At 35.8% G+C, this 12,405-nt stretch overlaps 1 protein-coding gene across 5 annotated transcripts in view; it reads right to left on the reverse strand.

Moving 5' to 3' along the window:
• Nucleotides 1-12,360, reverse strand: part of SLC25A12 (solute carrier family 25 member 12) — a 50,185-nt gene extending 37,825 nt beyond the window's left edge. The window contains exons 1-4 of one of the 5 annotated variants that reach the window (XM_027461853.3): nucleotides 12,131-12,360; nucleotides 11,687-11,740; nucleotides 6,148-6,290; nucleotides 1,401-1,516 (exon numbers count right to left, since the gene is read on the reverse strand). In XM_027461853.3, the coding sequence (XP_027317654.1) occupies nucleotides 1,401-1,516; nucleotides 6,148-6,290; nucleotides 11,687-11,740; nucleotides 12,131-12,142 (325 nt within the window). In that variant the 5' untranslated portion in view covers nucleotides 12,143-12,360. Of the gene's footprint in view, nucleotides 1-1,400; nucleotides 1,517-2,102; nucleotides 5,097-6,147; nucleotides 6,291-11,686; nucleotides 11,741-12,130 lie in introns of those variants that run through there. The other 4 variants (XM_027461855.2, XM_038182574.2, XM_027461854.2 and 1 more) reach the window with 4 other exon arrangements.
• Nucleotides 12,361-12,405: the final 45 nt, after the last annotated feature.

A 12,405-nucleotide genomic window follows, 5' to 3' on the forward strand; every position in this document is an offset into this window, starting at 1 on the left:
CAATTACATATAGTCATAATTGCAATAAAATTTATTTTTCAAAAACATGAGACCAATAGTAAGTTTTAAATTCCCTGAAGTTTGCTATCTAATTTTTATCAGCTTTTTGAAAAAAATGAGAAAGATATTGAAAAAATATTTGTTTTGCTGTTTCTCTTGCTTGTGTTGTGTTTTCAGCATCTAAGATAATGATGTGCTCATACAAATAATGATTCTCAGTCTGATTGAGGAATCTGTATATAACCTAAATTGCTTTTTGTTGTTTTACAGAACCAGCTATTTCAAGTGTGTTCATATGAGCTACAAAATGCATACCCCCTTTTGTGAAATTAAACATACCATGATTAATAAGGTTACACTGCTTGCGATAGTCTACATTCTAATGACTACATTTACTGACTTCACCTTTACTTAAGTTCTAAGAGATTTTCTTTTCAAGATGTTGTGTCTAAATTGTTGAGTATTTGACCATTCAGTTAATCACATAACTTAATAGATGTCATAATTCAAGCAGTTTGTTTCATACAAAGACCCATGCATTATTTCAATTATTTTTTTCCAAAGCTGCAACCGTTTTCATAAAAAACAAAGTAGTACAAGCAGTAAGTGGTTACAAATCCAAGCATAGTTCGTATTTTCTTTATTAAGAAGTTTATTCTTTTGTATAGAAATAACATTTATTTCTCATTCCATTTTATTAAAATTCTTAGCAATGATTTATCTAATTTTAATAAAAATACAAATTTTTTAAAATATAATCTAGTACTCCCTAAACTGCAATGTTAATAACAGTTATTTTGCATCATCAGAAAGCAATATGGTTAGCCTAAAGAAACTTGCCCAATTGCTAATGTGTTAGAAAAAAAACAACAAACAAACACTTAAAAGGCCATAGTTTCTTCCTAATTTTTTTTTGAAAATACATGATCTAGCTAGAAGTTACACACATCATATTGAAGTAAGACTTGTTCCTCAATAGTAGAAGCTCTAGGAACTCTAAAGATCAGACCTCCTTCATTTCTATTTTGAACTCTTACTATACGAAATGACAATTCTCCAAAGATATCAGGAGATCCAAATCAAGTTTTAAAAATCCCTCAACAACGAAGGAGCTCAAAGTCCGTGAAAGGAAAATTTTACTTAGGATGATGCTGAACAAAGTAGCATTGTATTAACTACTTTAAAGAACATGAAAAATCTTGATTCAAAAAGACAGAGCAAATTGTTTCGTTTATTTCTTAAGTTTTATCACTTGGAAGAAAAAAAAAATACTCATGCAAACTCTTTTAGAAAGTCAGTATAGTACTACACAATATGCATTTCTAGTTGTGATGAGCTGTTCTTATAATCTATACTATTATTATTGCTTTCTTAAACTGTTTTTCTTTAGATATTCTTACCAAATGTTACTTCTCCATTGCCAGTCTTGTCAAATAACTGAAAAGCAACAATGAATATTGCATCTGGAGTACACAAAACAGATTCAAATGCCAAAAATTCTTGATAGGAAATCAACCTACAAAGGAAAATATAGAAGTTATAAAAATGTCAAAAGATTGTTCAGAATATCTCTGGTATTTTGTGTTTGATGCTCTAGAAAGTGTTACAACCCAATTAGTATAGAAAAGGACTGAATTATTCCTATCCATCATCAACAAAATATAACTAATTCTCAGTGAGTATCTATTATTTATTAACTTGCAATTATATATTTAGACAGACAGAACTTAAAAACTTAGACAAATTCTATCAGCATGAAATTTACAGACCTGTCATTACATTACTAATTTTACTACTTCTCAGTATTTCTACTGAGAAAGAAAAGGAAGTTTAATGTAAATACAACACTATACAATAAACATATTCTTAAAACATAACATTCATTTAAAAAGTCCAAAAAAAAGTTATACTTTAATATGCATATAGAAAAAAATATTACACTTCAAATATAACATGAACTGCAAAGTCGTGTACAAGAAAGAAAAGACAAGAAAGAAAGAAACTATAAGAACATTTGGACAGTTGGACATGACCAAGGAAGCTAAGGATTGAAGTGTAACAATTGATCACAAGACTACGAGTTGTGCATGTAAGACATTCACCATGCAGAAAAATGCAACTCAGGATGCATCAGGGGTGCTTTTCTGTGCGAGATGAGGAAGCAGCAGTATCACCAGATAGGGCTCTCACGACATCTCTGGAACGCTGCATACAAATCAAAGTCCTTGTGTTCAACACATATAAACTCAGACTTGAATGGATGCACAAGTAGCTTATTATGAAAATCATAAAGAATTTCTCTAGAGGAACTCAGCTTATTCTGACAAGCGGGAAAAAAAAAAACATCTACAAGGGCTTTATATAAGGGCACTATATTCTTCTATATATAGAAATGCTCTATATAAGAAAAGCTACAGAAAGATGAGCCTCAAGCTGGAAGATGAAGGATAACTGGCACAAGAACAAAATTGCATTGCGTTATCTGTAAAGATATTCAGAGTGGGCATATACTGTGGCCTTTCCAAAATGCTGCAGACAAAATCCCTAGGTTTTAACAGCAAATATGGTTTCTTAAAACTACTGTGTGATTTCACCCTTGTAAAAACAGGGGACTTAGACTGACAACTTAGAATATTCCATCCAGTTCCAAGTGTACATAATTGATCTGAATTTATAAATGTACTCTTTAGAACATATCTTAGTATAAGTACTAAATGTACTCTTCATAGAAAATCATTAGCTCATAGTGATTACTTCACATATGTTCCACTTATTGTTGAAGATATACATATAAATTCTGTTCCTCTAAAAAAAAAAAAAATTCAAACCACACTTCATTAGTTTATCTAGTCTTTCTCTGACAAAGTATATGCAGAATCAAGATACTTTAAACAAGATCACATATTTTAACATTCTTGCATAAATGTATCACACAGAAAAATACAGAAAACAGTGATTTTGAAAGGAATTAAGATATAACAAATATAGAATTATGATACTAATTTGTCACACTTTAGCCATCAAATCAAAGATGAGAAAATGGTTCTCCAGATGTGAAGTCAACTTCATCCAAATGATTATTTTGATAGATAAGGGCTTAATATCAAAGAAACAGAACATCCCTTAAAATAATTGTAAATACTATAATTTCCAAACATATCTCACAAAGGCGTACACCTGGCATTAATTCCTAACCAGGAAGCTTTATAACAGACAGAATCAAGTGATGATCTCTGTAGAATGCATTCGTAGAAGCCTGAACCTGAAAGAAGCCATTCTTCAGAGGTCTCCCTTTAACAGGGCCTACAGCAAAAGGAGATAGACACATTCAATTTCCTTTCCATACGTTCAACTTGCAATGCCTAAGAGCAAGGATCCTGTAACCCTCCATTATCAGGGTGGAGTTAACAGGAGGTAGATTACATGAAACAATGAAGCTTCCCATCCAATCACTATTCAAGTATCGTTCAGTGAAGCTGCTGTATTGTAGAGTCCATAACAACATCAAATCACTTACCTCTCATTTTATTAGTAACATTTAAAAAAAAAAAACTTATTTCTTCTGTAATGTTATTCTTCAAAGTAAGCCACATGGTTAAATTCTACTCTTTCTTTGTTTCATATACAACTTTTTGCTCTTTACACATACAATATAGCTTTTAGATATAATGTATAACCCTATTGTGACCGTCCATTATGTGAACCATCAGCTCTCTCTTCAGGAATTCACTTAGGAACACACTTGCAAATTCAAACAACAATATACTGATAAGCAGAGTAGCCAGAAATAAGCAATTAAAATGAAGAATCTAGAATGAATACTGTGAAATTTTGCAAGTTTGGAGGGAGAAGAAAATCTTTGATTTTACAACTTGAATACCAGCTAACATCAGATTAGACTTATGTAATGAAGAAGCTGGTTCTGGCACACTCTACGTATGAGAAAGGACATGTACCCTAAATCTTAATTTTAAAAGCAGTGCCAGTAGTCTGATGGCATAGCAATGCTTAAGTGCAGCATCAATGAAATCCTACAGTATTAAATAGATGCCAGAGTAAGCAGTCATTTAAGGCCAAACGCAAATTTAGACCTCATCATATTAATTTATCAGAACATGCATTTGTAGCAGTGTGGAAGAAATGCTTTGAAAATGAAGAATCTCTTGTTATAAGAACTGCCGTAGGGAATTCTACTAAAGCAAACTAGTCTTACACTGTAGTAATTGGAGAAGGCAACAGTTGGAACAGTTAAGTATTAAATTACAAGCAGAAGTAAAAGATAAAAAATAAAAATAAATCTAAATATATTTGCATAAAGACAGTTCCAAAATGTGCTTTTTTTTTTCTTAAAGCAACAAAGTTAAGCCTAAATGAAGTCAACAAATATTAACAAAGAAAAGTTACAAAGAACATTTTGAGTACTTATTTGAAGGGCAAGCAAGACTAATGGTTTATGACAACAGATACAGGAATTGAATTTCATAACAGAACCAAAGCTTCTCAGTGGCTTGCTCTGTGACCTTGGCCTGTCATTTAAGTTACAAAGGCCCGTACGGAATAGGACTGGCGATACTTCCTTGGACTTTGTAAAGCAAATTTAAGTCCTTGGAAAGATGTAATTAATGGAAATCAGTAGAAGATTACAATATTTATTCATGCTACATATTAAACTCTCTGTAGAGATGATATAAGAGTCTGGATTTTGGTATATTACTATAAAAGGAATAAAAGGAATATTACAAATGGAGAAGTAAACCAATTATGATGATACAGGTATAACAATCTTCAAATGAATTACTGATTAGAAAACGGGTATTCAGACAGATAAACATTTTGTATTGCAGATTATACAATAATAATTCTCTTTACTTCAATGTTTCCATATAAAATTAAAGTACACTTACCCATATTTGTTTACCTCACTTCCAACATTACTCAGATTAAAAAACAAAACAAAAATACTTATATTCACAGAGTAAATAACAAAAAAGCGATGCCTCATTGTCGAGTTCTGTTGTAGCAATAAAACAGATTGACTTCTTACTGTAAAAAAGGTCCTTTTATTAAAAAAATTTCGGAAGAAACGAACACCCTAAAAGATAACCAACAGCTTTCAGAGAAACAAGACACTCAACATGTTGGTTTAGTAGTCATCAGTTAGACTTATTTCAATCTGTAACAACACAAAAAAGTACAGCATGTATTGCGAGCAGTGAGACAGGTTATTTGGATTTATCAAAACGTATGTATATACCAAACGTATTATCAAAATGCTGCAGATTTATTTTTTAAAAGGCATCATGTAATATTATGTCAAATGGGAGATCCTGTATTTGTCATTTAATATAAAATGTAGGCAGCATATACAATTTTATTTGTAAAGCACAGACACTGCAAGTTGCTCAGAATACTGTGCAAACTAATAAAATAGTCTAAAACAAGATATAGGAAAACAAAAACATTGAAGTGATGTCAATGGCCAGAATCAGACTCACAAAACCAAGTAAGTTAAGGGACTTTACATTTAAAGTAAGTTACATCGATCTGTTTACATATCCTATTTTAACAGCAACTTTCTATCTCTTCTCTACAACACACCCACTCCTCTCTGCATGCTTGACCTCTACTGTGGTCTATCTTAACCTCTTCACTTTAACATGCCCATGTTTCCTACCCGAATTCAAGGCCAAAGCTAGAGGCCGAATTCAAGGCCAAAGCTAGAGGCCTACATAAAAGAAAGAAGGCTCTTCTGAAGAGCGAGTTAGAGGATAGTATCTCAGTGGAATGGACATTTATGAAATGTCATGTCACAAATGTGAGTACACAGAAAATAACTTTATATGGCAATCATACTGTATTAAGCTTATTTGTAGTTTAACTAACTTCCTCTCCATTTGTACTAATTGTCAAAATGCCTTCAAAACAAAGATTCTTTTTAAAAATGCCTTGAACTCTGCACTGTTAAACACTGTATTTTTCCCCAAGTTCCACAAATGTATAGTCTATTGTACTTGAGAAAAAGCTTGTTGTCCAATTAAGCTTGAAGTATAATAAAATCAATAATGCATTTTAGAAGATGAAATTACCAAAGAAACTCACTCATTTACCAATGAAATACAGGCTTCTAATGGAAAGCAAAATTCTCACCCATCTTTAGTTTGATCTGCCACTCCAGCCAACAGCTGCACTGTTTTAGGATTGTAACGTGGATCTGTATAAAGTCCTAGGTATTTCTGCACAAAGTCTTCTGGGGTCATGTAATGCTCTCCATCTTTCTCAACACTGGCATACTAGAATAAAAACAAAAAATAAAACCACACAAACAAAAGTGAATCGATTTAGACGTTAATTATTAGTGATTACCAAACTATTATTTTTACCAAGTATCACTCAAAACAGCACACAACTGTATGCAACTGCTCTGAAACTGCAGCGTACGGTTCAACTAATAGCATACCACCAACCAGTAGCATACCACCACCAACCAGAACAACATCTATCCTTGTGGAATAGATGTGTACACAAACTAACCAATACCTTCTAATAAAAAGATGGTTAAACACTTTCAGAAACTGTCAGATAATTGCATAAATTTGCAGAAATTACAACCATGCTATAGCTTTTCATTTGCAGTTACACTGCGAAAACACAGCACAAATTCTTCCTTTGAATTTCAAGTGGTAGATACCTTCTAATTAATTGTTCCTAATCACTCATAATAACATTTTGAAAAACGTGTATTAGTTTTTTCTTTTTGTGAGAAGTAACTTCTCAGATTTGTTTTTCCTGAAACTAATGGCTTTCACATTTCTCTTTTAAGTAAAAATTCACACACACACTCTCTCACTCACATATACTCCCAAAAAGGTCAACTGAAATGTTTTGGGTTTGAGGTTTGATTTTATTAACACATTTTCAAATAAAAAAGCACATGCAAATTTTACAATTATGTAAGTAATAAATATTAACAAAACTAATTAAGAATAAAATTATCAAGTACATCTTTCTTATTTGTACACCAAGACAATTGCCATATGTCTGTACAAGTATTCTGTTACTTTTCTTTGTCAGATCATTAATCATTGACTGTTATTAACTTTTAATTTAAAGTGAACTTTTCAACCTAACATTAATTCCGTACCCTTAACTGTCCAGTTAGGCTGGATAATACCAATCTAGGACTAAGAATGTGAGGATGAAGGAGTAGAAAGCATCACAAGTTCATTTTACAAATCAAGCCTACTTCTGAGTTACCGGAACTAGATGCATCGGTCATTCCTGTCGATAACCAATACTATCAGCCCTCTTTTTATGTGCCTTGATACAGAAGCACAAGACTTACTTTCTTGCTATCTACACTGGATGAATTACTTCCTTGCTATCCATAGCCATCACTGAACATTAAGTAGCATATAATATTTGAAGTCATCATCGTGTAGGAAAACTAATAAAGGGGAATTGTATTATGAAAGTTCCTACCCCTCAGGTCTTGTTTCAAGATGGCAGCACTGTTGCAGAATTTTTTTCTCATTTATGATATGACAGTAATCTTAGAAATAAAACCTAAATTTTCAGATTGGAAGATTAAATTGTTTGCATCCTGTAACAGAGGATAAAAGCTCACAAAAGATTTCTAGTTCACTAACCTACTGTGATCCAGTCCACTTTGATGTCTGAGTCTTTCTCTGCATTTTTGTTCAGAAAAACTGTAAGAAACTTACTAAATAGCTTTAAATCCATCTCTTCTGTTCACTTTCTCCACTTGTAGATACAAAGATTTTGATGCAAATCTTCACATATACATACATGTATAACTGTCTTCCTTCTAAGATACGGAAGTTGCAAAATTCCACATCTGTTTCATGAGAATGTTGATGTCCAATTAAAGTAGTGACTTTTAATTCATTTTTGAAAAGGCAATTCACCTTCCTAGATTCTAGTCATTGAAAGTCATCAACGTAAGTGTTCTCTGCAGAAAAAGAAAAGGCAATGCCCCCCACATCTCCAAGAACTATCTATGCAACATCTGTGTTTGGAAATCCAAACTTCAATTAGTAACCTTACATGTAATTTTTCAGCTGTTCCACTATACACTGCAGTTGACAGCTTTTTTTGTGAAAGAGGAACAAAACAGGTCCTCACACAGCCAGGGACCCACAGGAATTAGAATGCTAACAACTCCATCTACACAATAAACCTGTTAAGATGTAACACTCCACTATGATAAAGGAGAACATTTACAGGTCTCGTGTTTTTTTCAGCTGTTATGAAACCCAGTTTCACCATAAGAGCTTGCATCAGCATTATTGTCTCCTTAAGCATCTCCCTTAGCATCCCACCTCTCTTCCACAACACCAGCTCCTCACATCACCTCTCCCTCTACCACCTTATAGTTGTGATGACAGCTGTTTGCAAGACTGACTGTACACCAGACTACTGAACTTATCCATAATTAATGGAGGATTTCCACAAAAACGGGAACACAAAGCAACGGATAGGAATCCTTCAATTCAGCAGTGCTGCTGACATGAGATACGATGAAACTGTGGCTTTGCTGAATCAACTCATAAAGGTTCTCTTCTCAGCCATCTATAGATGTGACTTAAAAAAATGCACTGTGAAGCACAGCTCTGTTGCAATGCATGTAATCTAAATGAGGTTTTATATACAACAGACCATCAAACATGATGAGCATTGAGCATATCCTTAAGAACAACAGAATTCAACTCCATGACAATGGAAAGCCTATGAAAGAATCAAAAATCTAAATGTCTTTTTTTTTTTTTTTTTTTTTTTAATTCAGACACCACACCAACTTACCTGAGTTTATTACAAATAGTGAATTCTTTTACAACAAAAACTGCATAGAGGAAGTTTTGTTAAAAAATTTTTGAGACTAAAATAATTAAAGGACAGAAGCATTCAGCTCCATATGAGAAGGTCATGAGCTTGGCCATGAGCCAATAAATTAATGTCTGACAAAGTAGCTAGGCTATTCCCTTTTGGCAAGTATTTACAGCTTCTGTCCTTAAGTGACCTTTTCACCATACAACCTAAGTATCTTTTGCAACAAGACAACCAATTGTTAATTATACTTTACTTTGCAGATAAAATATAACACTCAAAATATGTATTTCCCTGTCTTGAATTATGGTACAATATATTCTAAAACTTACAATACATGTATAGCCTATCTCAGAAAGGCACTTCATGAATTTGCATATGACTTTTTTAAGTTTCATCACAAAATATGAGCACACAAAAAATCTATGCTATTTGTACAATGTCGTGTTAGGTAGCACTGTGCTTTTAGAAGTGATGCACTGTTTGAAAAATTGCTTAGTTTTCAGTTTAAAGTGGGGCTTTCTATCCCAATGATTTTATCTGGGCAGAGAAGAATTTCCAAAACAAGAGACCTATAGATACTCTCAACATTTTACATTATCTATTTATTTTTAAGTCTCAGATATGAGCAGGAGACCCTGGACATTTTTAAGGGGGGTAGGGGGAAGTTTCACATACAAGTATTTGAAAGTCTTTGGGCTTCTTTCTCCACCTTGCTAAACAGGCTTCATTTGCATTTAGCAGATGGGGAATAATTCAGTTATCTTTCCCCAGGGTTTACTGTATCTTGCCTAAGAAAAAATAATGAAGTCTCACTAAGAAAACTGGTAATTGTTGTTCTATGCATGTATTTAATCCTTCTGTGGATTTCTGTTTTATTCTTTTAAGGTTGTCACTGAAGTCAGAGGTTAACAAACATCTGAGAGGTAACTTATTTGATGGTGTACACATGCAAGGTTTTAATGCCTGCATTCCACAGTTAAAGGATTACCTGGAAATAATAGCACAATATTTACTTTATGCAAGTGGAGTATTGAAGTGAATTAATTAAACCATTAATTTTTAATGGTTTAAAATAAATTTAAAATTTAGCAAGCTTTAGAAATTCTAAAAGAAAGGCAAATGATTTATCGGTTAAGATACAACTTAGACCGGCAGAGGAGTCAGTGTTATCCCATTAGAGAATACGTACGAACAGAAGGAAATTTAAGCACACTCTCTATGAATAAGGTGGCTGACAAGGAGGCCTAGAGTTCACATCTTCCCTTGCATCCATTTCCAAGGGAAGCCAAATTTAGGAAGGAATGCACGCCCTTTAACTGAAGCTCACAGAACAGGCCTGCACCCTCAGCAAAGAGCACAACATATCTGACCCGTGATGTGTGCAACACTATTTCATAACAAGACTCTACATATAACTTAGTCTTAGAAAGACTGTGTTCTCTTTAGATTTTTGTTTTTAATATTTGCAAATAAGTTTGCTTGCTACCTATCACAGAAAGAACATGATTTCACCTTCAATCGGAATCAAATAAACCTCCCCAAATATATAAACTCTTCCTATTCGAAGCAGTGCCTGTGTTATGTCTTTTTTATGACAAATCTCACGTACCCAAGGGGATACACAAGAGCTTTCATATTTTTGATTTCTGAGGGCATGAAACATTCTGTAACTTTCAAATAAACATGTACATTAAGTTGTATGGAGAAAAACAAAAAACTCTTTTAAGCCTGTAGTTTGTTTGCTTTTTAGGTGAATAAAGGATATATTGTACAACTTAATCTCTAAATTGTCTGTAGGGCAACGTCCTTCCTCTCCACTTTTGATTAATATACTCTATTGTATCCCTTACATACCAAAGCTGAATGTCACGTCAACAATAAATTAATTTGTGATAATATAATTTTCACTAGAAATTCACAGCTGGACTTCCATGATTTGATTCTAAAGTTCTAAATTTTAACACTCAAGCGATGTTATCAGAGTAATCTGTTACACAAAATCAAAAGTCCCCCCCAAATAATAGTTGAGATATCATGTCTCTCTCTTGGGCAAAAAGCTTTCTTCTAATTCTTACATGTTAGATAACAAGGTAGGCCCAAAAGCTGCACATCAGAGATGTCATAATAGAGCACATCATTTACAGTATTAGCTCTAATATTTACATTCTTCCCTTCCTCATAGAGTTAAGCTTCTTGAATATACTGTCTAATACTCATCAGGAAAGAAAAAAGATATTATAGTGATTTTGGAAATGTCCATGGACTAACTGTGGACCTAAAACATAGGACCTTCAAACCTCATCATCAACGTTTTAAGACTGGATTTTTCTTTCAGATCATGCTTCACTGCAACTAAGCGGAATGGATAGTTTCACATTATTATTTAAGCATGGTAATTTTAATGCCCTGCAAGAGATAATATTATGAAATACATTAATCTTAAAAAAAAAAAAGTTTAAATTCTAAAAATATCACCAGAAATCTATCCGTTTATAAGAGTTGCATGAAAGCTATACAAGTACACAGTCTTATAAGATATTTTTTTAGAATCATGCAAAGGTGTATTTAAAAATAACAGCTATGAATGAAATTATTTGTTACAGAAAGTTAAAAAATGCTTCAGAGAATTATTTAAGATTAGACTTTGGGGTGGTTGACCACCACTTGTGCCAGGAGCAGTTTCACCTCAACGCTTGAGGACCCCCTCACCGCACAGTGTACCAGAAACGCGCTTCTGAGCGCTCCGTGACCCAGCCACAGACGCGACGCTGTGGCACCCAGCTGGGAAGGCCCAAACACAGGTCTGCCCATCACACAGCGTCTGACAGGCCCCGTTTACCTGCAAAAAAATATTTCGCAGCTCGGCAGGATCCGCTCTCTTGGTGGAGGGCACCTGCAAACAAAAGCACGTTAATGCTTCACCAGCTGAGCTACCGACACAGCCGTGAACACCCCTGCAATTGGCACCGATAAGGGCTGCGCTATCAGCTCCCTTATCTAGGCGATAAGGACGCTCTCCGAGGTCAGCCCCCCGCGGTCACCGCCGCGCGCTCCCGTACCCCCAGCGCCGCTGCCGGAGCCCGGCGGCTCCCCGCTGCCACGGCCGCCCCGGGGGGTGCCCGGCCGCCACCCCGCGGCTCCCCTCAGGAGGCGGAGGCTGCCCGGGCCGCGCTCGCCCCTTCCCCCGGCCCCCGCGGGGCTGCCCCCTCCCCGCCCGGCGCCCCCCGGCCGCCCCCCGCCTCCTCAGGAGCCGAGCGGCGGGGGGGCAGAGTCAGAGAGTCACCTTGACCGCCATGCTGCGCCCGGCCGCCTGCAGCAGCGACAGCGGCGAGAGGAGGAGGGGCAAGGCAAGGGGAGGCCGCCGCGCCAGCGCTGTGCTGTGGTACCGGGCGGCGCGCCCCGCCCCGCCCCGCCCCGCCCCGCGCTGTGCTCAGCGCCCTCAGGCCGCCGCCGCGGACGCTGACGGGGCAGGCGCGAGCCCGGCGGCACTGAGCGTGCAGCCCGCGCCGGGCCGGCAGGGGGCGGGGCTATGCAAATGAGACGCGGCGCGCACGCCCT

Source organism: Anas platyrhynchos, chromosome 7 (assembly GCF_047663525.1).
Source record: "Anas platyrhynchos isolate ZD024472 breed Pekin duck chromosome 7, IASCAAS_PekinDuck_T2T, whole genome shotgun sequence".
NCBI classification, from domain to species: Eukaryota; Metazoa; Chordata; class Aves; order Anseriformes; family Anatidae; genus Anas; species Anas platyrhynchos.